Genomic DNA, 23,337 nt, shown 5'->3' with positions numbered 1-23,337 from the left:
ATGTGCGAACTTTATCAGATTTTTCAAATGGTCTGGCTCGTCCAATCCTCCTTCGAGATTGTTACCAAGATCAAGGTCTTTGGGAACCAGGGGAGAATGGCCTACTAAGGAATGTGTTGCCCCCTGTCTCAAAGCTTATGATAGCCATGTCTCCTCTGTTCGTAGGTTTGAATTGGGTCATCTTCGCGACAATCCAATCGCGGAAAGACATTGTCTCAACAAAGTTCATCTTTGTTTCCCCAGGTTTCTGGTAAAATGCTTATGCCTATTTTTATTTCGAGTGATTCCTTCTCAGTTCTGAGTGGAGTGGTAGTGATGGTGTGTCTGAAAATACAGTGGGCCCTGAATCTTCTTCCCCAAATTCGTTGCGCGATACTTCGCCTCCTATCGCGCAAGGGTATCGCGGTCGAAAAAGTCCAAGTCCCTTACCGTTAAATGTGATATATCTGGCAGGGTATCCTTTTAAGAAAAGCAATTTTGATAATTTTAAATCTGCATTTGCTGTCTCTGCTTCATCTGATTCATCTTCATCTATTGATTCTTCCTCTTCTAAATCAGATTTTGTGTCTCCCTGAATCAAGGAAATAATGGCAAGACGCGGTGCTACCGAGAAGCGTGGTGCTACCGAAAAGAAGAAACAGAAGTTGAACCCTGAGTCTAAGAAGAAGGTTATACGTTTCGATCCTGGGGATGAGTCCCCCGTTAAACGGAACCTGAGGGATGAGGAATCCCTAAGTTGGGTGACAGATACGGTGTTGGATACCGAGTCTGTGTTTTGTTCTCCAGGAGAGCTGGCGGAAGTGACAACCACTATCCACCTCACTCCTGACAAAGCTTTTGACGATTAGTGGGAGGTCGACGTCGTCCTGAAGAATGAGCGCGTTTGTTCTTCACGGGCAGAAGGATCAACCCGACACTTTATGATGATGTACTCCTATTTCTTTTTGTCCATAGGAGTTCGTCTTCCCTTTTCTTTTTTCGTTTGTAAATTACTGGCGAATCTAAATGTGGCGCCTTCATAGCTGACCCCCAATGCCTGGGGTTTTATCAGAGTGTATGAGATGGTCTGCAAGGCCTATGGCCTTTTTCAATCAGTAGAGTCATTCTTATACATGTTCAGTGTGATGGGACCGCGTTCAAGCTGGATATCGTTCAGAAGCAAGGTGAAGTTCTGTTGGTCGTACTGTAGGAAGATCAACAATTGGACCACGAAATACTTCAAAATTCACCCTACCAAAGATACCACCCTTTTTTTCTTAAGAGATGATGGGACTCCCTTCTTTCCTTTATACTGGACTGAGCACTCATTGGAGGGAGCCAACTTAGTTTATAATTTTGATGATTTGAGCGACTTGGAGCAGAAGACCGTGACTACTATAAGTAATATCGTGCGTGAGCCTTCTGATACGGGCTCTCTGAGCACGTATACAATTTTGAATGAATACTCGGATGATGATATTCGAGCTTATTTGGGTAATTTATATTTCTATTTGTTTGCTAAGTTCCCGGAGAAAGAACCGTGTATAGCTTTATGTATAAAGGTGTTTGGATATTTCTAACGTGAATGCCGTTTTTCATATTTGTTGCAGATAGTTCAATGGAGGCTTCACTGAGTAGGTTGGAAAAGATAGCGGCCAATCGCGGTGCTATCACTGGTTCCTCCGCATCCCCCAAGCCTTCCATGTCTGTTGCTGCGACTATTGCAGAATCGAGCGAACATGTTGTTGCACGATTGAAGTCACTAGTGAAGCCCTTAAGTCCTCCTGCTGCCCCCCATGCATGTCATCCCTCTTGAGGCAGTGACAGAAGACACCGCGAGGGGAAAGAAAAGAACCTTTGATGAAATAGATGGGAAGTCCAACGTAGGGTGGCTAGACTTCGTCTATTTTGGTGACGGCTGGGGATTCGACAAAGATATGTATGCCAAGGGTAGAGAAGTCGGTCCCCGTATTGAAGCACTATCAAGAGACTAATGGCTAATGACTTCTGTTAATCTGAGCATAGCAAACCAGTTCATCATGTCTATGCCTGGTAAGTCACTTGCTACTTTACTATTTGGTTATACGATATCGTGCTTGTAATTATAACTTCATTCCATGTAGCAGGCTCGGTGGATTTCTTGAAGGAGCGCATTGATGAGCTGAAGGGTGAAAATGCTCAGCAACGTGCTGATTTTGAAGAAAGATTAAAGAAGTCAGAGGAAGAGGTAGCCAAACTGAAGGTGGTTGTGGAGAAGAAAGATAGCGCCTTAAAGATGATGATAACCTCCAATAAGGGATTGGAAGCGGAAAAAGCTGATCTGAACAAGTGTGTCTTGGAGCTGGAAGGAAACACTGATACTTGGGCCGAGGAGAAAGCTTTCTTGACCAGTGAGGTTAAGAGGTATTAGGGTTTATTTGAGAAGGAGGCTGAGGGTACTTATTCTAATATTATGGAGCAAGTACGCTTTTTCAATCCTTCCGCCAAATTGGAGAATGTCCATTACTTCTACTATTTTAAGGACGACCAGCTGGTGACGCTCAATGACCAAGATCAAGAGGTTCCGATGGAGCTAATCAATGCGATGGATACTGAGACTATCACGCCGTCCATGCAAGAGCCAACCTGTGAAGGACCTCCTACCGCAGGTGAGGATCGCGTTGAAGACAATGATGGTCCTCAAGATATGTCAATCCAGACAGTGTGATTCTGTTTAGGATTTTTCTAAATTTTGGTTTGTAATGGGGGTATGAAAGTAAAATGGCCTTGAAGGCCGTAGCATGAGAGAGGGAAAAACAAAATTTTTCATATGCAGAATTACACATGCAATCAAGAATCATGCTTTATGGCATGCGATGTTACCTTTGTTTGTGAGTTCAAAACTCCAAGACGATCAGTGTTAGGTTTGAAGGGTTCAAACCCTCTAACGTTGATCCACACCACCCACGTCAAGATGCAAGAACGCTTTCTTAAAAGCCACCAATTGACCACCACAGAGAGGCTTGCTATGCGCTCAATAAGTGAAGAAGAAGGCTAGGTATATGTGTTTAGAAGAGTGAAGTCTCCAGCATGAAAACTTCACAAGAGTGGGAATGGTATATAGAAGAATTGGCTAGGTTCTTTTAAAAACCTTAAGGAGGAACTCACCAACTAGGCGCACAAGAGAGGGAGAGAATTAGTGTATCAAATCAGAATTTTTTACTTTACTTATAATGAAAGTGGCGCACAAGTGAGTGAGACAAAGGTGGAGTTGTTGCAATTCAAAAATCCCAACAACCTCCTCTTTGAATCCTTATAAGACTAGGTCTTTATCTAGTCAAAATTATGAACCAATGGTCATCATATGACCACCAATTCATGCGCCCCTATTCAGCCCAAAAAGGGTCCAAATACATTTGAGCTGTTGCATTCAAGTTTGAACCAACTAGCTCACTGATTCTCTCAACAACCAAATCTGATTGGAGCTTGTTGGTTTGACAAGATGACAATCATCTCCCACCAAAATGGCGCCCCAAATCAGCCCTTGGAGATCTCCATAGATCTTCTCTTGATACAAGAGATTTGTTCCAACAAAATCTCATCTTATCCTTTTGTTATGAAACAACTTTTCATAGCCAATTCAAATTCAAATTCAAACATTTAAATTCAAACGTTCAACCATTTAAATTCTAAATTCAAATTCAAATTTCAAATTCAAATTTCAAAATTCAAATTCAAAATTCAAAATTCAAAATTCAAAATTCAAAATTCAAATTTCAAATTCAAAATTCAAATTCAAAATTCAAAATTTAAATATTTGATAATTAATTTAACTAATTAAATTAATTAGTAATGTCTTGGACCATCCAAGCCCATTAACATTACCATGCGCCCTCTCCCTCTTAGGTGGGCTTCCAAACTTCATCTTGGGCTAACAACCATTATTAGGCCCAATACCTTTAATGCTATATCATCATGACATTAAGGTGTTAGTGTGTGACCAATTAGGTCCAACATAGCCACTGACATAAATGGGCTCGGGCCCAACAAGCCCACAACCCATTTAATGACAACTCAGAGCACTAGCAATGCTTTGTTGCCCCAGAGCTAGTTAGATTAATGACTTTATCATCCTATTACACATTTTGGTTGCCGTATGTATTTCTTTTCGTCTCGGTTACCTTCCCATAAAACCTAGGGTAAGGAAGCGTATCAACCCTTGCGGTTTAGGGTAAGCTTTATTCGAAATAGAGAATCTTCAATTTACTGACTCTAAAGGCAGATCATCTCATGATCTCTTTTACTATGCATAGATTCCCGAGTCACTGTAAATGTCATCCCGATTTCTTCGGTTTACAGATAACCTAATCTCTCATAGAGATTTGATGAATTCCTTCAGCTTATCACCCTAGCCTTGTGCTCTTTCATGACAAGCCCAACAGTATACCTATGAGTCTCCATGTTTCAGGCAGACGAGGTATACAATCAAAGCGTGCCTTCTAGAACACAGTCTAGGTAATAACTTCTGGTCTAAGGAAAGACATACCCAAATATAAAGAGAGTACTCTAATGATACTCTCTGTGAGATTTCCTCATAAAGTCTCTTTTGTGGGTCTGTCCAGTGCGAGCTATACCCTTATAGATCCACCCACGACTTTAGCTAAGACATCTCCATATCTGTAGCTCATGAGGTTTTTACCTTGCATCCGAATACAAGTAGATAAGTCGTGCTAGTCTTACCCGAGATCACTGATCCCCATTCTCAGTGTCTCTATACTAGGAACATAAAATTAGGAATAAATATCCAGTATCCTTGAATCCTCATGATCGTGATCTCATCACACATACTCAAGAGATACCTATTTTATTCCAAGGGGTTTATCCAGTTACTCATATAAAATATTAACAGTAATATTGAGACAAAATATGAAACAGGATAAATAGTGCTTTTATTTATTTGCGACAATACAAAGGTCCACATATGTCCTAATCTAATTAAAAGATTCTCTCTAGGACATCCATATACTAACAGGGTATCCCCAATTTGTTCAAGACAATGTTGATTTCCCCAATCTGTTTTGGGATAATGCTTCTAATGTTGACAAAATGGATGCTATATAAGCCGTGATGGCTCCTTTATTATTTGTTGCTTTGTCTTATATATGTGTGATGATGTTCAACATATGCGATGGCGTACTCGTACGGAGTCCCATCAAAAGTTGTAACCTTTGAGGAATATTTCCCTCCTCGTCCTTCTTCTCTTTCTTGAGTTCTTGCCTAAGAATATTTGGGGTGTCTCCCGAGATAATGCCATGGGAGTTGATGTATGTTTGGAAAGCATTGTGTTCCTGCCGTGATTTGCGCAACAGATCGTTGCGTTAGTTCCCTTAGCTGGAACTATGGTTCGTGCTAAGACAAAATTTTTCAAGCGGAATTACACATGCATTCAAGACTCATGCTTTAAGACAGCATGATGTTACCTTTGTTTGTGATTCAAACAGCAAGGAGATCACTGTCAGGTTTGAAGGGTTCAAACCCTCTAACGTTGATCCACACCACCCACGTCAAGATGCAAGAATACTTTCTTGAAAGCCACCAATTGACCACCACACCAAGCTTGCTAGGCGTCCAATGTGTGAGGGAGGAGGCTAGGTAAAAGTGTTTAGAAGAGTGAAGTCTTCAACATGAAAATTTCACAAGAGTGGGGCATGGATTGGAGTAGAATTGGCTAGGTGTTTTTGTGAAAACCCTAAGGAGAAAACTACCCAAGTTGGCGCACAAGAGTGATGAGAGAAAACTATGATACAATCATAGTTTTCACTCTAAAAACTAATTTAAAGTGGCTCACAATCAAGGAGAAATAAGTGGAGTTGTTGCAAATCAAATCTAGCCAACAACCTCCTATCTTATCCTCATGAGACTAAGTTCAAACCTAGTCAAAATTTTGACTTAAAGACCATCATATGGCCAGCCAAATGTAGCGCCTTATTCATCCCAAAAAGGGGACCAAATACGTTGAGTAGTTGCATTCATGTTTGAACCAACTAGCTCACTGATTCTCTCAACAACCAAATCTGATTGGAGCTTGTTTGGTTAACAGGATGACACTCATATCCACCCAAAACTAGCACCCCAATCAGCCTTGGATGATCTCCAAAGATCTCCTCTTGATACAAAGGATTTGTTTCAACAAGATCTCATCTTATCCTTTTGTTATTAAACAACTTTTCACAGCCAATTCAAATTCAAATTCAGAGATTTAAATTCAAACGTTCAAACATTTAAATTCTAAATTTAAATTTAAAATTCAATTTCAAATTCAAAATTCAAATTCAAATTCAAAATTCAAATTTAAAAATTCAAATTTCAAATTTCAAATTTCAAATTCAAAATTCAAATTTCAAAATTCAAATTCAAAATTCAAATTTCAAATTCAAAATTTGAATATTTGATAATTAATTTAACCAATTAAATTAATTAGTAATATCTTGGACCATCCAAGCCTATTATATAACAACCCTAAATATTGTATCATGATTAATGAAGAATTATGATAATTAATAAACGAGACATTTCAGATGAAATAGTTTATGATTAAGTAAATTAGAAGTATGGGTCCAATGGACCAAAGACATAAGCATTAGGGATCCAATGAATTCATGGATCAAAGTATAACCCAACAAAGGAAGTTTTAATTCCATTTAATGTGGACAAGTCCAAGTGATACAAAGAAAGCTCTATATGATAAAGTAAAGTCCAATAAGGTAAATGAAACCCAAATCAAGTTAAAGCCCAAAGTAAGGCCATGACATAATAAACCTAAAGAAGTACTATATGACTAGGAATTAAATTAGAATTATTTCCCTACAAGCAAGAAGCCCACGGTTTTACTAGAGAAAACAAGCTCTAAGAAGTCAATTTAAAGTGTCATAAAATCATGGAAAAATAGGCACAAATTAGGTCAGGTTAATAGGTTAAAGGTCCATAATCTTAAGGAATAAATCATGGTCCAAAATTAAAGGAAATCTTTTCCTTCCAAGCATTTAAAATCCGCGGCCTAGGTGTAGGAAATGAATTTGATTTTATTTGATTTTCAAGCCATTAAATGCAAATCGAATTTCCTTAAGTCAAGCCAGTCAAATTCCTTTAAACAAGGAAGTTAGGATTATGATGATTAGTAGTCAATCACTTTCCCTAAATCAAGCAAATTGATGACAATATGTCAATCAATCAAATAATTCTGTTTCTTAAATCAAGGAAGCAACCTTTATGACGATTAGTCACACCTCATCAATCCCTTAAATCAAGGGAGCAACTTTTAATGACGATTAGTCACACATCATCAATTCCTTAAATCAAGCAATCACTAAATTTTCTTAATCAAGGAAATTGACATCATGTTCTTGTCCCTAAATTAAGCAATCTAACCTATGACAACAAATCACCACCTTACTCTCATTTAATGTGATCGAAACCTACCAGTAATCAAGTAATGGCAAGGCTTCTAGGTTGCCTATTTGAACAAGCTTTAGTCTCTCCTTTTTCCCTCTATAGCCGCGGCACTACCAAAGGAAAGAACAAAGAGTTTAGTTCATTTTGTGAAGTCCATGAATGCTTCGAAATGGTGAGTGTGTTAGTGAGAAATACCTAATTGTTCCAAGATCAAATACAAGCCTGGATCTTAGTCCTTCTTCCTAATAATTCCACCAAAGAACCCTTCATCTCTAAGCAAGAAAATCCCTCTTCTCCTCTCTTTAAGCTTGCGGCCTTGTATGTTCAAGGAGGAAGGAAGTTCATTCAAGAAGATTCAAAGTAGTCAAAGGTCAAGAAGTGTTTCCTTAAGTCGTTGATCATCATCAAAGGTAAGCCTATGAACCTTCTTGGTTAGGAATGACATGTAAAAGCATGAAAGTGATATCCTAAGTATATGATCCCTAGAAGGCCGAACCATGTATGATAATTATAAGCATGAAGAGATGTTTAAATGATATGAAAGATGATGAAATGATGATGTTAGATTAGCATGTTTAGTAGCCTAGGTTCTAAATCAATTTTGCATGATCATAACCTTAGTTGGCCGAATATATAAGATGATGTTTTGAATGATGCTCTAGGATTTAAATATGATAAATTATCAATAATGTTAGAAGCATGTTTTAGAAGTAATCCCTTAGGTATTTTAGGGCAATAAGGCCGAATGGTATGTAGCTAAAAGAGGTTTTATTTGATTAATGTTGAAAGGATCTAACCATGTTAAGTTAATAATATAATTGAAAGCATGTTTTAAAAATTATATTCCTAGATGTTTATCTATGGTGGCCGAACCTATACATGCCTAGAATGAAATCTTTAATAATTCTATTAAGTGTTGTGATGACCTAATAATGTCCTAAAACCTACACAAGTGGGTAAGTAAGCAAAACAACTCCTCTAGGTAATTAAACCTGCAAAGCCGAGACCTATACATGGATAAAACACAAATGTTGAATGTTATATAAGTTACTAAAAGATGATATGATGATGTTAGGGAGTCAAGGGAGCAAACAGGCAAGTAAAGAGATCAAAAGTTGAAAGTATACAAGTAAAGGACGACAAGTACTGTAAGTGTTTACAGTTGTTGAAGTAATCTCTCTATGTATGCCACCATTATGAAACTATGATAAGTTATGGTCTGACTGCAATATGTTTATAGTGCTTTACATTATGTGATTATGATATTTTTGAAACTTAAAACCATGCTATTAAATGTTGGTATGTGCACTGATACTCCAGTTGCAACCTGACGAGGACTCTGGGTATCTCCGTAGGTCCGTAAAAGCTGGCAGGAATATGATGATGATGATGATGGCATGATATTTTTATATGATGATGTTAAATGTTCCATTTTGTATTGTTATTATAAACTGTTGCAGGAGTAAGCGTCATAGTTGGAGAATGCTCCAGCTGTGAACCTTACTGAGATTTTCCCCAAAATCTCACCCCCCTTGACCACCCATTTCAGGAAAAGATGAAAGAAAGTAATAAGAAAGTTATGTGGGAAAGAAAGGGTAAGAGACTGGTACGTAAAGAAGAAGAAACTCCACCTACCTGGGAAGAGAAACTAAAGGATCTAACAAATAGAGGCCTATGGACTGAGGCTATGAAATTATTAATAGAAGCTTTTCCACATTATGATTTCGATGAAGCACTAAGTACACAATGGCTAGAGGAACCACAACCACATTATGACTGGGCTTATGATGCGGCATAAATTATGTTTTTATTTATGATTAGTTAATCTTTTTGGGATTACATTAAATAATGTTTAGTGTTATTTATTTTGTATTGACGTTTTAACGCTTTTAATTTTATATGGAATAAGTATGGTTATGTGTTTCCATTCCGCACTCTGATATTTGCATTCGTAAAGTTTAAATTTAGACTTCCGCGCGTTGAATGCATGATGAAGGTGCACCCTATATGTATTTACATTTGGGGTGTTACATTTATGGTATCAGAGCAAAATTTCGGATTAGGATGGAACACTAACCATTTGCTGTATCTATGTACAGCAAGATGCCTCCACGAAGAACCCCTACGCAAGATATACAAGGACAAATTAACACGTTGCGGGACACCATCACCCAATTACAAACCAACACGGGAGATATGTTTCAGAATATAATGAATGAGATCAGAAGGAACCCAAATGCTAATGCAAACAATAACGGAGCAAGCGGCTCGGGAACAGGAGCCGGGGGTCATGGTGAAGGACCCCGACCTCCTCCAGGAAACGGTGCGGCAGGTCAAGATAACCAAGGACTACTGTTGACGTTTAGAAAGCACAAACCACCCTCCTTTCAAGGAAGTCCTGACTCAATGGCAGCTGTACAATGGCTGCAAGCAATGGACAAGATTTTTCGAGTTATCCAATGCACCGACGATCAGAAGGTGCTATTCTCGACGTACATGCTGGAAGGAGATGCTCCCCACTGGTGGGCGAATGCGTCCCAACCGTTGGAAATGCAGAATGCGGTTATAACTTGGGCCGTGTTCGAGGAAATGTTCTTGGAGAAATACTTTCCGATGGCAATCCGGGATAGTAAACAAGGAGAATTTGACAAACTGGTTCAAGGAACGATGACGGTGGACCAGTATCATGCTAAGTTTAATGAGTTACTAAGATTGGCAACGTACAGAGGAGCAATGCCTTTACCAGACTTTCTGATGGCGAAGTTTCAAAGGGGTCTGAATCCCAGAATTGCTGAGCTAGTAGCCGGCAACGACCCATGTGACTTTGCAACCCTAATCAATCGATGCAGAAGAGTGGAAGCTATTGGCCAACAGAAGAAACCCGTGGAAGCTAGCGGGAATGGTTATAAAGGAAAGACTGGACCATGGCGAGGAAACAACGGAGGAAAGCCCTGGCAGCCCAGGCGAGATGACAATATTTAGGGTTGTTATAGCGCCAATATTATTTGTGAAGAAGAAGGACGGGTCAATGAGACTATGCACGGATTACCGACAGCTCAACAAGGTTACTGTGAAGAACAAGTACCCACTGCCTCGTATTGAGGACTTAATTGATCAGCTGAGAGGTGCAAGAGTATTTTCAAAGATCGATCTCCAATCAGGATATCATCAGATCCGGATCAAGCCGGAAGACGTTCCGAAGACAGCATTCAGATCAAGATATGGGCACTACGAGTACCTGGTCATTCCTTTCGGACTGACAAATGCCCCAGCAGTGTTCATGGGGTATATGAATCAAATATTCAAACCTTATCTGGATCAATTTGTTGTCGTGTTTATCGATGACATATTGATATACTCAAAGAACAAGGAGGAGCATGAGGAGCATCTGAGAATCGTGCTGCAAATATTACGGGAGAAACAGCTATACGCCAAACCATCCAAATGTGAATTTTGGCTGCCCAAGATTCAATTCCTTGGGCATGTGATATCAGATAAAGGAGTAGCGATGGACCCCAGTAAAATCAAAGCAGTAGTTGACTGGGAGCGACCCAAGACGGTCACAGAGATAAGAAGCTTTCTTGGATTGGCAGGGTATTATAGAAGATTTATTGAAGGATTCTCGAAGCGGGTGTTACCACTCACCCGATTGACAAGGAAGGAAGTCCCTTTTGTGTGGACTGATGAATGCGAAGTTTGCTTTCAGGAGTTAAAGAAGATGCTGACGACAGCCCCAGTGCTGACATTACCAAACCCTGAAGAACCATTTGAAGTTTATTGTGATGCCTCAAAGATGGGTTTGGGATGTGTGCTTATGCAAAATGGCAGACCAGTCGCGTACGCATCTCGACAGTTGAAGTCACATGAAGAGAATTATCCCACTCATGATCTTGAGTTGGCAGCAATCGTATTTGCTTTGAAGATATGGCGTCATCACTTATACGGTGCTACTACGACAGTATATAGTGACCACAAAAGCCTCAAGTACTTATTTGATCAGAAGGAGCTGAACATGAGACAGCGCCGATGGATGGAATTCCTGAAAGATTATGACTTTGAACTAAAGTATCATCCCGGCAAGGCGAATGTAGTTGCTGATGCCTTGAGCAGAAAAGTCAGAGGAATTGCAAGTATGATGATAGCCGAACAACAATTGATTGAAGATTTCCGAGATTTAAATCTCGCAGTGGTAAACAGTGAATGCGGACAGGAATATTACGCAGTGGTATCATTCCCTCCTCTGCATGCCTATTTAAAATCATCTCCTTTCTCCTTCAAAGCCTTACTATCTTCTGCTAACTTAGAAACTTTTGCTCTCATTAAACCCTTGTCCCTACATTCTGCCCTAACCTCTTCTTCTTCCATAACCATGACTAGACTTTCAGTAATTGTAACCCCTGTGGCCAGCCGCGACCAAGCACCTGAAATCACCGAAGAAGTTGTATCTCTCTACCCAGAGAGAAATATCTTCTTGCAAGACAAGGCTCCTCTTCAATCATTCATGAAGAGGGCCTTGACCAAACTCCGGTGGACGTTGTACGCCACAGACGTACGAGAACTCAACACTGCCTTAGTGGTTGAGTTCTTGTATCACGCAAAGAGGTTGCCTGAGGGGTACACCACTGATGAAGTGACTGTGAGGGGAAAGAAAGTATCATTTTCCCTGCAGCCATCAAGGAAGTGCTCCACCTCCCCACCATTTCCAACTGCCCGTACCAAGGATACATTGAAAGCAAGGAAGCCCGTGTTGCTACGGAGAGCAAACAGGGCAAAAAGAAATCTCCTGCCAAAGCTCCCCTAGAAAGGGGGATTGTTCCAGTCAGAGGCTGAAGAGAACCTTCATCAGCACCCAAAGGCCAGAGGGGGCATCCTCTGAGAAGCCCATCACTCTCTCTGACAAGGAGGAGGATAGTGAAGACAATGAGCCTATTGCAAAAAGGCTGAAAATAAGAGGAACGTCAAAACCTACACCAGCTGCTAAGGAGACGTCCCCAAGTCGCTCTGCCACTTCTGAGTCCTCTGACGTTCCGTCCCCTCCACCATCACCTGCTCACTCTTCACCACTACCAAGAACACAACAACCATTTCCTAGGCAACAACTAGGAGAGGGAATTAAAGAAACAGATGCAACCCCTACTGCAGAAGAACAGGTGGCTGAGCAAGAGGCTCAACCATAAAAGAAACTTGCCAAAGGAAAGAGGATTCTTGTTGAATCCCCTAAAAAGAAAAAGCCAACTATGCCCAGCAAATCAGCCAGAGAGGGATGTCAGTATTTGGGTGTCCTAGAGACAATCTTATGATTAAATAAGGACATAGATGTAGTAGACCTTTTTAATATTGTCGCAAATAAATAAAAGCACTCTTTATCTTTTTTTCATAATTCTGTCTCGATATTAATGTTAATATATTATGAATAACTTGATAAACCCCATGGAATAAAATAGGTATCTCTTGAATATCTGTGATGAGATCACGATCATGATGATTCAAGAATACCGGATGCTTATTCCTAATATTATGTTCCTAGTCTAGAGATACTGAGAATGGGGTCAATAATCTCGGGTAAGACTAGCATGACTTATCTACTTGTATATGGATACAAGGTATAGACCTCATGTGCTACAGATATGGAGATGTCTTAGCTAAAGTCGTGGGTGGACCTATAAGAGTATAGCTCGCACTGAACGGACCCACAAAGAGACTCTATGAGGAAATCTCACAGATAGTATCATTAGAGTAGTCTCTTTATATTTGGGTATGTCTTTCCTTAGACCAGAAGTTATCACTTAGACTGTGTTCTAGAAGGCATGCTTTGACTGTATACCTCGTCTGCCTGAAACATGGAGATTCATAGGTATGCTCTTGGGCTTGTCCTGATAGGGCACAGGGCTAGGGTGATAAGCTGAAGGAATTCGTCAAATCTCTGTGAGAGATTAGGTTATCCTTAAACCGGAGAAATCGGGATGACATTTACAGTGACTCGGGAATCTATGCATAGTAAAAGAGATCATAAGATGATCTGTCTTTAGAATCAGTAAATTGAAGACTCCCTATTTCATAAAAAGCTAACCCTAAACCGCAAGGGATGATACGTTTCTTTACCCTAGGTTTTATGGGAAGGTAACCGAGACGAAGGGACAAACATACGACAACCAAATATGTTTAATAGGATGATCAAATCATTAATCTAACTAGTTCTGGGGCAACAAAGCATTGCTAGTGCTCTGTGTTGTCATTAGATGGGTTGTGGACTTATTGGGCCCAAGCCCATTTATGTCAGTGGCTATGTTGGACCTAATGGGTCACACATAAACACCTAATTGTCTAGATGCTCTAGCATTAAAAGTATTGGGTCTTATAATAGTTATTAGCCCAAGAAGTAGTTTGGAACTCCACCTAAAGGGGTGGAGGGCGCATGGTTAATGTAATGAGCTTGGATAGTCCAAGTCATTACTAATTAATTTAATTAGTTAAATTAATTAATTATCAAACATTTAAATTTTGAATTTTGGAATTTAAAATTTGAATTTTGAATTTGAATTTTGAAATTCGAATTTTGAATTTGAAATTTGAATTTTGAAATTTGAATTTTGAATTCGAAATTTTGAATTTTGAATTTTGAATTTGAATTTTGAATTTTGAATTTGAATGTTTGAAAGTTTAAATTTGAATATTTTAATATTTTAATTTAATAATTAAATTAGAATTGGCTATGAAAATTGTTTCATTACGAAAAAGGATAAGATAAGATCTTGTTTGAAAAAGACAAGATAAGATCTTGTTGGAACATAACAATATTAGATCTTGTTGGAACATATCAAGAGAAAATCTCTTGGACATAATCCAAGGAGATATGGGGCGCTAATATGGCTGATGATTAGTCATCAGTATCAGCTCCAGAAGATACAATCTGTTGAGAGAATATTTGAGTGATTTGATGACTCAAATGTATCTGGTCATTATTTAGGCTATATGGGGCGCACCATATAACTGATTATATGATGATTTATGATCAGATATTTGATTAGGTTTGGAACCTAATATATCATAAAGATATGATAGGATGTTGTTGGCAATATTTGATGAGATTTGATTTGCAACAAATCCTATTCTCTCTCTCTTTGATGGAGCGCCCTTTTGGAAGGAATTTTTATTGATTAAAAATCTGATTTGTTTTTAACAAATAGGCTCCTCTTGTGCGCCTCTTTATATATGTTCCTTCTAGGGTTTTTAGTAAACCAACCAAGCCATTCTCTCCTAATTTCCTGCGCCACTTTTGTGAGGTTTTCTCTCAGAAAACTTCACTCTTCCAAACACTTTTACATAGCCTCCTCTCATCATACATTGAGCGAATAGCAAGCCTCTTTGTGGTGATCAATTGGCGGCTTTACTGGAAGAAGTTCCTGTATCTAGACGCAGGTGGTGTGGATCAACGTTAGAGGGTCTGAACCTTTCAGACCTACCTTTGATCGTCTTGAGTTTTTCACGAACAAGGTATGACATACGTCTTAAAGTATGTATCTTGATATGCATGTGTATTCCGCTTGCGGAAAAATTTTGTTTTTCCCTTCTCACATGCTACGGCCTTCATTCCCTATAGAAAATAATTTCAAACAATTTTTGTGTCAAGAGATAACTAAAGACTTATTTTTCAAGAGCTCCAAAGCAATTTAAGGTTTTAACGTATCAATTGAAAATAATTTGAGAAAATTTCTCTACTTTTATGTAATAAAACCCATAAATTAAGATTCGAAATTTTCTTAGAATACTCAACGAAAACATACATATGATATATGGTTAAAAAACTCTCATCACGTTGAACAAAACCCCTAAGTTTCCAAGATCAATTGCAAAAAAATTCAAACGAAATTTTATTATGAACTTTAGGTTCTATATGCAAATTTAGATTTATTTTAATAAATAAAAAAATTTGTGTTTATAATCATATATGCATAGCTCTGATACCAAATGAAAAAAATAATTTTCAACCCATTGGTCAATCCCAAGAGCAGAAATGAGAAAATGCTAATGCGTGGAGGATTAGTATAGCTTTAGATATATGGAGTTATTGCTTAATAATTTTGAATGTTTGTTAAAGATTATATTATGTTTTACTAATTAAGAAAATTATATTATATTTTACTTTTTTTTACTAATATCATTGCATTTCTTTGTTATTTTTTTATTGACTCTTGTAATTTTGAATGTTTGTTAAAAATTCATGTGATTTTTTAAAATCTTATAAATCCATATTGTCCTTTCAAATCTTATAAATTCTATTAAAATCCTTTAAAATTCAATCTTATGAAATTTTGATTGTAAAAAAAGTCTTTAAGCTTCTCAAATTCTAAATAGTCTTTTAAAATCTATAAGATTTTTTATCTCAAAAAAGTCTTTTAAAATTCTAAATAGTATTGAAAAGAACATTGTCAAAAAAGTCATGAAATAACTTTATTTGCTCGCTGGTTTAGTGGTTTATTTTCACTTTGCTTTTTTATTCCTACCTCTTTCACAATAAAATTTATTTTGGAAGTACAAAAATAAGGATTTTGTAATAAAAATATAATATTTAATAACAATTGAAACGTTTAAAAAATTAAAAAGTGTTTATTATTTTTGAGATTGATTAAAAAGAAAATAAAAAATGAATAATTTAGAAATTAAAAGGGATAGATATGATATGATATATAACACTCAAACTTGAGCTTTTGCTTTCATAATCTTTTCATATTTTTTTTTAAACTATCAGGCACACATACCATATTAGAAATCGTTATTATAAGCGTAAGCTTATAAATAATCGTAACTTTAGATTTAGTCTTCTTTTTTTAATTTTTCTTCGTATTTTATAAAAGAGAAATATATAAATTAATCATAACAAAAAACTTTCTTCTATTTTTTTCCATAATATTAACCGAAATATGAGAAGATAAACACACAAAAAATGTATATTCTAATAAATTTTAAATTGAAAAAAACATTTGTTATTATTTTCTTAAGTAATTATAAACATTTAATAAAAGTAATGAGAAGACTTTAGTATTGTTAAAAATAATCTTAAAATATTAATAGGAAGACTTTAAAACTTAATAAGCATCTTATCCCACGAGCAACAAGTAACTAAGGAAGATATACAAAGTTAAGGTAATATAAATTTTTCAAATAAAAAAATATTAGATATTATGTGAGTGTAGCATATAAATATTTTTTGCATCAAAAATAGAAATATTTTTTCCTATTTAGTAATAGGTTATATTTTATAAATTTTAAAGAAAAAAATATTTTTATTTTTACTGCAGGAAAAAAATCTATCATATTAACATAAAAGTGAGTGGGTCCCTGACATAAAAAAAATGAAATTTACTTACTTTTTATGTGAATGTGTTAAAAAAATATTTGTTTGCGGCAAAAACAAAAATATTAAACCGTATTTTAAATACGGAAAAAGTATTTCTACACTCACTGAAGATAAAATTATATCCAATAAATTTAAAATGGCATCATTTTGGGATTATAAGATTAAAAATTTTAATTATAAAGACTAATATATCCCTACAATATATTATAAAGGGAGGGTTATACTTACCACCAGGTAAGTTTATCACCCTTACAACTAATCTCCTAACCGATAGATTAGAATTAAATCTAACTGCCCATAATTATCCCTTATAATCTTAATTTTTTACTATTTCATCTTCACCTTCTCTCTGGGTCTAACAACCCTCTCTCTTTCGCTCTCAAAGTTCGCCGATCTCCACCGTCTCATCTTATTCACAAGATTGCGGTTATCATTCCATGATGTTTTCTTATAGTTTTCAATCTGAATATCATGTTTCTCACACTTGCTGCTTGCTTTCTCTTCTCACCATCAAATCGCAAAAACCCTACAACCTCGTGATGATGATCCGAAGGTTCTCAAATTTTTTTTTTGGTGAAAGAAGGTTCTCAAATTTTAAAGGGGTTACTTGAATCTACTTTTGACCAAGTTCAAAATTTTCCAATTTGAATTGGGTTTGGTTTATGTTTTGGCTGATCACTAAAAATTGATTCAGTGTACTACTATCATTGAAGGTTGTATCAACGAAATTGTTTCTTGAGGAAAATAGGGAATGGAAGAGTTATAAATTTTATCATAATTAAACTTCTGTCTTTATTGACTAAATATAAAAGAGAATAAACATGCAATTTTGATAGAGAGCATAGACGAATTTATCAATCTGTCATGTGCAATTGGAAGACCTAGAAAGAGAATGGAGAGGGGGTTGTAGAGAAGGTGAAGAAGAAAGAGAATGAAATAGTAAAAAAATTAGGATTATAAAGGATAATTATGGGCCGTTAGATTTAATTCTAATCTAACAGTTAGGAGATTGGTTGTAAGGGTGGTAAACTTACCTGGTGGTAAGTATAACTAGGGGTGGTAAACAAACCAGGGGCCTTTCAGAGGCCTTTGGCTCGGCTCGTGAAGGCCTGAGCTTAAATGTCTAAAGTTGGTTGTTGGAACCAGACTTGAACTTGTATAAAAGCTCCTTTAATAAAAAGGCCTCAGGCTCCAATTTAAAAGTCTGGCCTTAAAGCCTCTAAGGCTGGTCTAGTATATTAATTTTTATTTTTATTTTATATTTTTTGTACTACTGGTAATAACTCTCTCTCTCCTCAATCTATTTCATCTCATTTTATTGGTTAAACAGACTTTTTGAATGATTTTGTTCTATATTATGCTATTTTGATATACATTGAATTTATGAATATTTATGGAATTACTAGTGCTGTTGATTGTATATTTTATTTGGATAAATTTGTGTTGTCTTATTTTTTTAAAACAGGCAAACAGGCTAAACAAGGCTTTTAATTTTTGTAAATAAGCTAGGCCACAGGCCGATAATTATATTCATAACAGATAACAGGCTTGGTTAAGCTGACACATCTAAACACAAACTTAACCTTTTAAGACCAAAACTCGGCTCGGCTCGGCCCGTTAACACCCCTAAATATAACCCTCCTCATATTATAATTATAAAAATAACTGATTTTCGCTTTAAAATAATATCATTGAAAATAACTTATTTTGACAATGAATATTTAAAGGGTAAAGCATTTCTCATAACATTTAAAGAGTTATCTATAAACAATGCGCTGAGTTAAGTTGTCAATTTAGCCACGGCCCGTGGCACAATCCATTAAGTCCTAAAATTTGACCTCATTTTTATACAGCCCACTAGATAGTGAGACTTTTCACACTCCACACTCCAAATCCACACAACCAAACAATTAACTAACAGACCAATCAGATCGCAGCACGTTCTCCGGAGCCTCGAGACCCCAAAGGTCTTCACCGCCGGCATTCTTCCCGGTAACTATCACCACCGTTGATCATTAGCATGCATGGTTATATATGAACATGTCTGATACTGTAAGACAATGACCCATACTTTGAAATAGATGCGTTTGTTTTGCTGACAATGAATCTTATCACTTTGACATGTCACGGCGAGAGAGCGCATGATAAAGAGTGAAGAAATATAATTCCTGATTTGTTTATTGACGGTCTAGTGCATCCTCTCTGTCTTAATTTCATTTAACCAAATGAACGATCTTAGTTCATTCACAATCTAAGAGATAATTTCACTTTCTCATCTTACCAATTTTTAAGTAAGTACATCCTCTCTAGAGTTCATTACCTTCTTATACATTAAATGTTCATGATATTGTATTAAAAAATAGATTAATCATCCCAGAGTCGTTGGTCTAGTATAGATCTTAGGATTACGCCCAGAGAAGGGTGGAGAGGCTAAATCTCAAAACCCGATTAGTTGGGGCCGTTTGGGTTTTGGACACCCGTTGATATCTAAACCACCACTCCCCAATAAATCCCAACTAGCGATGGTGAGTTCTGGGTAATCTTTGTACATAGCTTTACCCTTGCATATTTAGGTTGTTTCCAATATTCAAACAGGTGACCTTTCAGTTACAAAGGAGTTGCTTTAAAACTACTCCAAATTCGCCCCGTGAAAAAAATAAAAATAAATTACTCTAGAGACACGTTTTGGTCACCTTGGGAATATGGTTGGTCTATAGAATGGAACTTGTAATCTGAATATTTTTATTAAGCTGTTGTTATTGTATCTGTCGTTTTGATTACATTTTGTTTCCGATAATGCACTAAGCAAAATGTTTTCCATTAGTAGCCCAAACGACAGAATATCAGTTTACATTTTTGTGTGTGTGTGTGTGTGTTTACGGCCTTCTTGATTCCAAGCAGGACATTGTTCTCGTTAAGGGAAAATGGGGCGTGCTTCAATCAAGAGTAACATGGGTGATTCTCAGGTGAGAGAGAATTGCAAAGATCTTGATTCTGAGGATAAAATAAGAAGGTTAGAAAGACGATGGAAGAGAAGGGAGATCATTTTAAAAGGCAGTTTGAAGCATGATTGCAATGCCAGTGCTACAAGGACAACTGTGAAGAGTGAAGTAAATAAGGCTGTTTTAACAGAAAAAAATGGTTATTTGGTGGAGGATGAAGTAGATGAGGACTACAAATTTTTTTTGGATACTTACCTTTCTGATATTGATGTTGTCATTGATAATAATGTTGATGGTTCTGATGCTGTTGTGGACACCGGCCACAACAATGACAATGATATTGATTCAGATCCTCAGTATAAGAAGTTCTTGGAAAATTTGAGGAAAGAAGGGAATTCCTATGTTTACTCGTGCTTTGTGGAAAACCAGCTTGTGCACGTAAGGTATGAGGGAGAAGAAGAAGAAGAGGAAGAAAGGTTGCATTATGGGCTCAAGTTAGACACTAAGATGTTAAATGGTTTGACACAGAGGGATGAGACTGGAAATGTTGGAAATACTGGGATTGATTCATTGAGAAAACAGACAGGTGGCTCAATGGAATCTCAGCAAAATATGGAAACTGAAAAAGTACATTGTAATAAAAGGGCAAATGAAGATGTATCTGGTGTCCCTAACAAGAGTTGCCACAGTGATGTGGAGTTTGATGATGTGGATGAAGATGTATCTGGTGTCCCTAACAAGAGTTGCCACAGTGATGTGGAGTTTGATGATGTGGATGAAGATTACCAATTATTCCTGAATTCTTGGACAGATGATGACAATTTGGTCCATATGGGTGGTGAATTAATGGGAAAGACTACCAGAGTGCAGTGTGATAAGGCATTTGATACTCGCGAAGTGCAGTGTGACATTGATGAAGATTACCAACTATTCCTGAATTCTGCTGATGTTGTTGATGACGATTTGGTGTTTATGCGTGACAGAAATATCTCAAAGATAAACAAGATGGAGGGTGGTAGTAATTCCTCTGACCCAGATCTAATTCTTCTAGAACCTGATGAAATTTGTGAAAACACTCCATTCATTTCTTCAAAAACATATGATTCTTCTGTAAGTGTCTTTAACTTCAAACAGTGTAACTGTTTTAGTCATAATCTGCAACATAGTTCACACAGATGCACAGTAATGAGCAATCTTGAAACAATTATTTTTTAACTTCTTGATATGTTTTGGTGTGTTTAGTGGTTTGAAAGTGAAATGAAACCCAGACACAGCAGGGAATTCTCTGCTTATGATCATTCTCAGTTTAGGAAAAAACTTATGGAATATCTTGAAAGGCCTTATGACAAACGAGAGTATGACTATTTTATGCATGAATTACATCAACGAAGGCCGAAGGAACGTCATCTAGAAACTCGTCAGGGGGTGATTAAATCATATCACACTCATGGTGAAACCAAATCTTATCTTGAGTTGTATCCAGGTAGGTCCAGCAATTTCTCAAGCATTCTGACTTTTCAGATATTCCTTTTTTGGTTATAAAAATGGTAGCATGAAGATTAATCTGAACTATGCAGTCAAGGTTCAGTGATTTTGATTCATTCCACCTATAACATTAAACACTCTCACTTGATATTCTGGATGGACTGACCAAAACTTGGTTGAATTATATGAATTAAGAGCAAGTTATACATTCTATCCCTCTTGTCATAAACCTACAATTACCTCCATTATAAGTGTATTTTTATCGTACAGAAATGGTTGTTTGTGTCTTCTGAAAATATAAACAGGGGTGTCTGTGAAAAGCTGAAATTTTAATATAGGAGGTTAAGTGTAATTACCAAAACAACATGGGTGATGAAAATAATTTAGAACCTCTGGAATAAATTAATTTGCTTATGTACTAGTAAATTAATTTATTATTGAGCTCATTATTTATCAGTAGGGAAACCTTCAATTTCTCTCTAATCAAGTTATACCATAATATACCTTTTAGCTTAGAGGGTTTGATTTTTGTGACGGACTGTTACTGATTTTGAATAATCAGTAAATTTGGGATTAGACTTTGCTGATGTTAACATCATTTCATTGTATTTCTGAAAATCTGTGGTTTGTGCAAGTTGTTAGGTTGCTTCTGCTTCTTTTGGACTTTCAAGTGCTTCTATTCTCGTTCTTGTACAACTCTGTCTATGCTCAATCTGATGCCATTTCTCTATCAAATATTTGTTTCATAATTGTACAGATCTATCAAAAGCAATTGCTGGACTCAAGGAACAACCACATAGGGTTTTGTTTCTCTTGCGTGGATTCATTTTTTGGTTGCAAGTAAGTCAACAGGTTCATGTTCAAACATTTTTCTGTTTTAGATCTTTAATGTGTATAAAGAATATTTTGCCCATTGAAGCAGTACTTCGATAAACTATGTTTCTGGTTTTCAACTTGATTGATTGAGATGATAGTTAACTTACTTTAGTTGGTTATGGTTTACTTGGAGGTCATGGGTTCTTATTTCTTCAATTTTAGAGTCTTTTCTGGTTGTAATTGTTTTAATCCTATGATACAAATATTGGGAGAGTCTCACCCCAAAAACTAGCTCGTGAGGTAGGAGAGCCCAAAATCCATATAAATCTCACACCAAAACCTTATGTTTCTAATGTGGGACTTAAAGTCTCATACCTTGGAGTAGGATCGTAACATCCTATATGTAAAGAAAGTTGTTAAAATGTGTTACATGGCCACACCTAGCAAGTTTTAACAAGGATCTCTACTCACGTTTTTCTCAAATGTCAGAGAATGCCATTAGACTAAAAAGCCTTTGGGCAAATAATCCACAATATTTTTCTTTAGTTATTATTCTAAATAAAAAAAAATGATATATGTAGCAATTGGATCTGGATATACTTGTGGTGTCTCATTTGCAAATAATCAATAAATTTTGGCTATTTAGTAGTAGGAAAAATGTTTATCCTTTTAAAGGATATAACTTTGTGCCATTTTAGATGAAATGACGTTATTTTGATGCATAATTGGTGTTTTTTATATTTTATCTCCACCATAAAATTAGGAAGAGATTGAAAAAGTGGAGGAGAGAGAATATAAAAAATCATCAATTATGCATCAAAATGATGTCGTTTCATCTAAAATAACACAAAGTTATATCTTTTAAAAGGACAAACGTTTTTTCCTTAGTAGTATTTATGGATTTGGTGACTTCTGTTTGGCATTCGGGCTTTATTTTCTCATGCTGTCTTTTAGATTACATTTGTTCGTTCGTTTGGAGCATTGATTCATGATTTCACGTTTAGATGTGTTCTTTCTAACACAATGGTGTGGGTTCTTGTATTGATCTTCTGTTAACTAATGTGAATTACTTGTAATGGGAGTTATCTTGATGTACTTTGTCTATACATTCTTGCAGAATGTGACCCACAACGGAAATTTTCGGCCTTGGCTTGACGAATCATGTTTGGAGATTTTACGAAAAATGTAAATATGGATTCTTGCTTGCTATATCTAAAGATTTGGAAGCAAGAGTTTTGTGAACTTGAATGGGAAACAAAGTTTATGTACAGTTAATTTTATCCCTGAACTTTGACCCAGTTGTTCAAAGAAAGTTTGCTAGAGATG

General features: G+C 36.5%; 1 protein-coding gene across 2 annotated transcripts; it reads left to right on the top strand.

Annotated features, from left to right (window-relative positions):
* The first annotated feature begins 18,634 nt into the window (after positions 1-18,634).
* On the top strand, positions 18,635-23,337 carry LOC133316512 (uncharacterized). 2 transcript variants are annotated; one of them, XM_061518271.1, is made up of 5 exons: positions 18,635-18,760; positions 19,670-20,820; positions 20,953-21,193; positions 21,953-22,035; positions 23,129-23,337. In XM_061518271.1, the coding sequence occupies exons 2-5, from the start codon at positions 19,693-19,695 to the stop codon at positions 23,198-23,200; spliced, it is 1,524 nt and encodes a 507-aa protein (XP_061374255.1). In that variant the 5' UTR covers positions 18,635-18,760; positions 19,670-19,692; the 3' UTR covers positions 23,201-23,337. The 2 variants fall into 2 exon arrangements, with proteins under 2 accessions (XP_061374255.1, XP_061374254.1); XM_061518270.1 differs by lacking the exon at positions 18,635-18,760 and adding an exon at positions 18,975-19,059.

Source organism: Gastrolobium bilobum, unplaced genomic scaffold (genome assembly GCF_033153095.1).
Source record: "Gastrolobium bilobum isolate Gb01-03AN ecotype WA unplaced genomic scaffold, APGP_CSIRO_Gbil_v1 utg53458, whole genome shotgun sequence".
Classification (NCBI taxonomy): domain Eukaryota; kingdom Viridiplantae; phylum Streptophyta; class Magnoliopsida; order Fabales; family Fabaceae; genus Gastrolobium; species Gastrolobium bilobum.
Note: the sequence above shows the minus strand (reverse complement) of the source record. Positions and strands in the feature narration are given on the sequence as shown.

Excerpts from the sequence above, each read along its gene's own strand:
- LOC133316512 (XM_061518271.1), top strand. The coding sequence starts at position 19,693 with ATGGGGCGTGCTTCAATCAAGAGTAACATGGGTGATTCTCAGGTGAGA. Across the intron at positions 21,194-21,952 it reads TTATCTTGAGTTGTATCCAG|ATCTATCAAAAGCAATTGCT; the intron begins GTAGGTCCAGCA and ends ATAATTGTACAG. Across the intron at positions 22,036-23,128 it reads GATTCATTTTTTGGTTGCAA|AATGTGACCCACAACGGAAA; the intron begins GTAAGTCAACAG and ends ACATTCTTGCAG.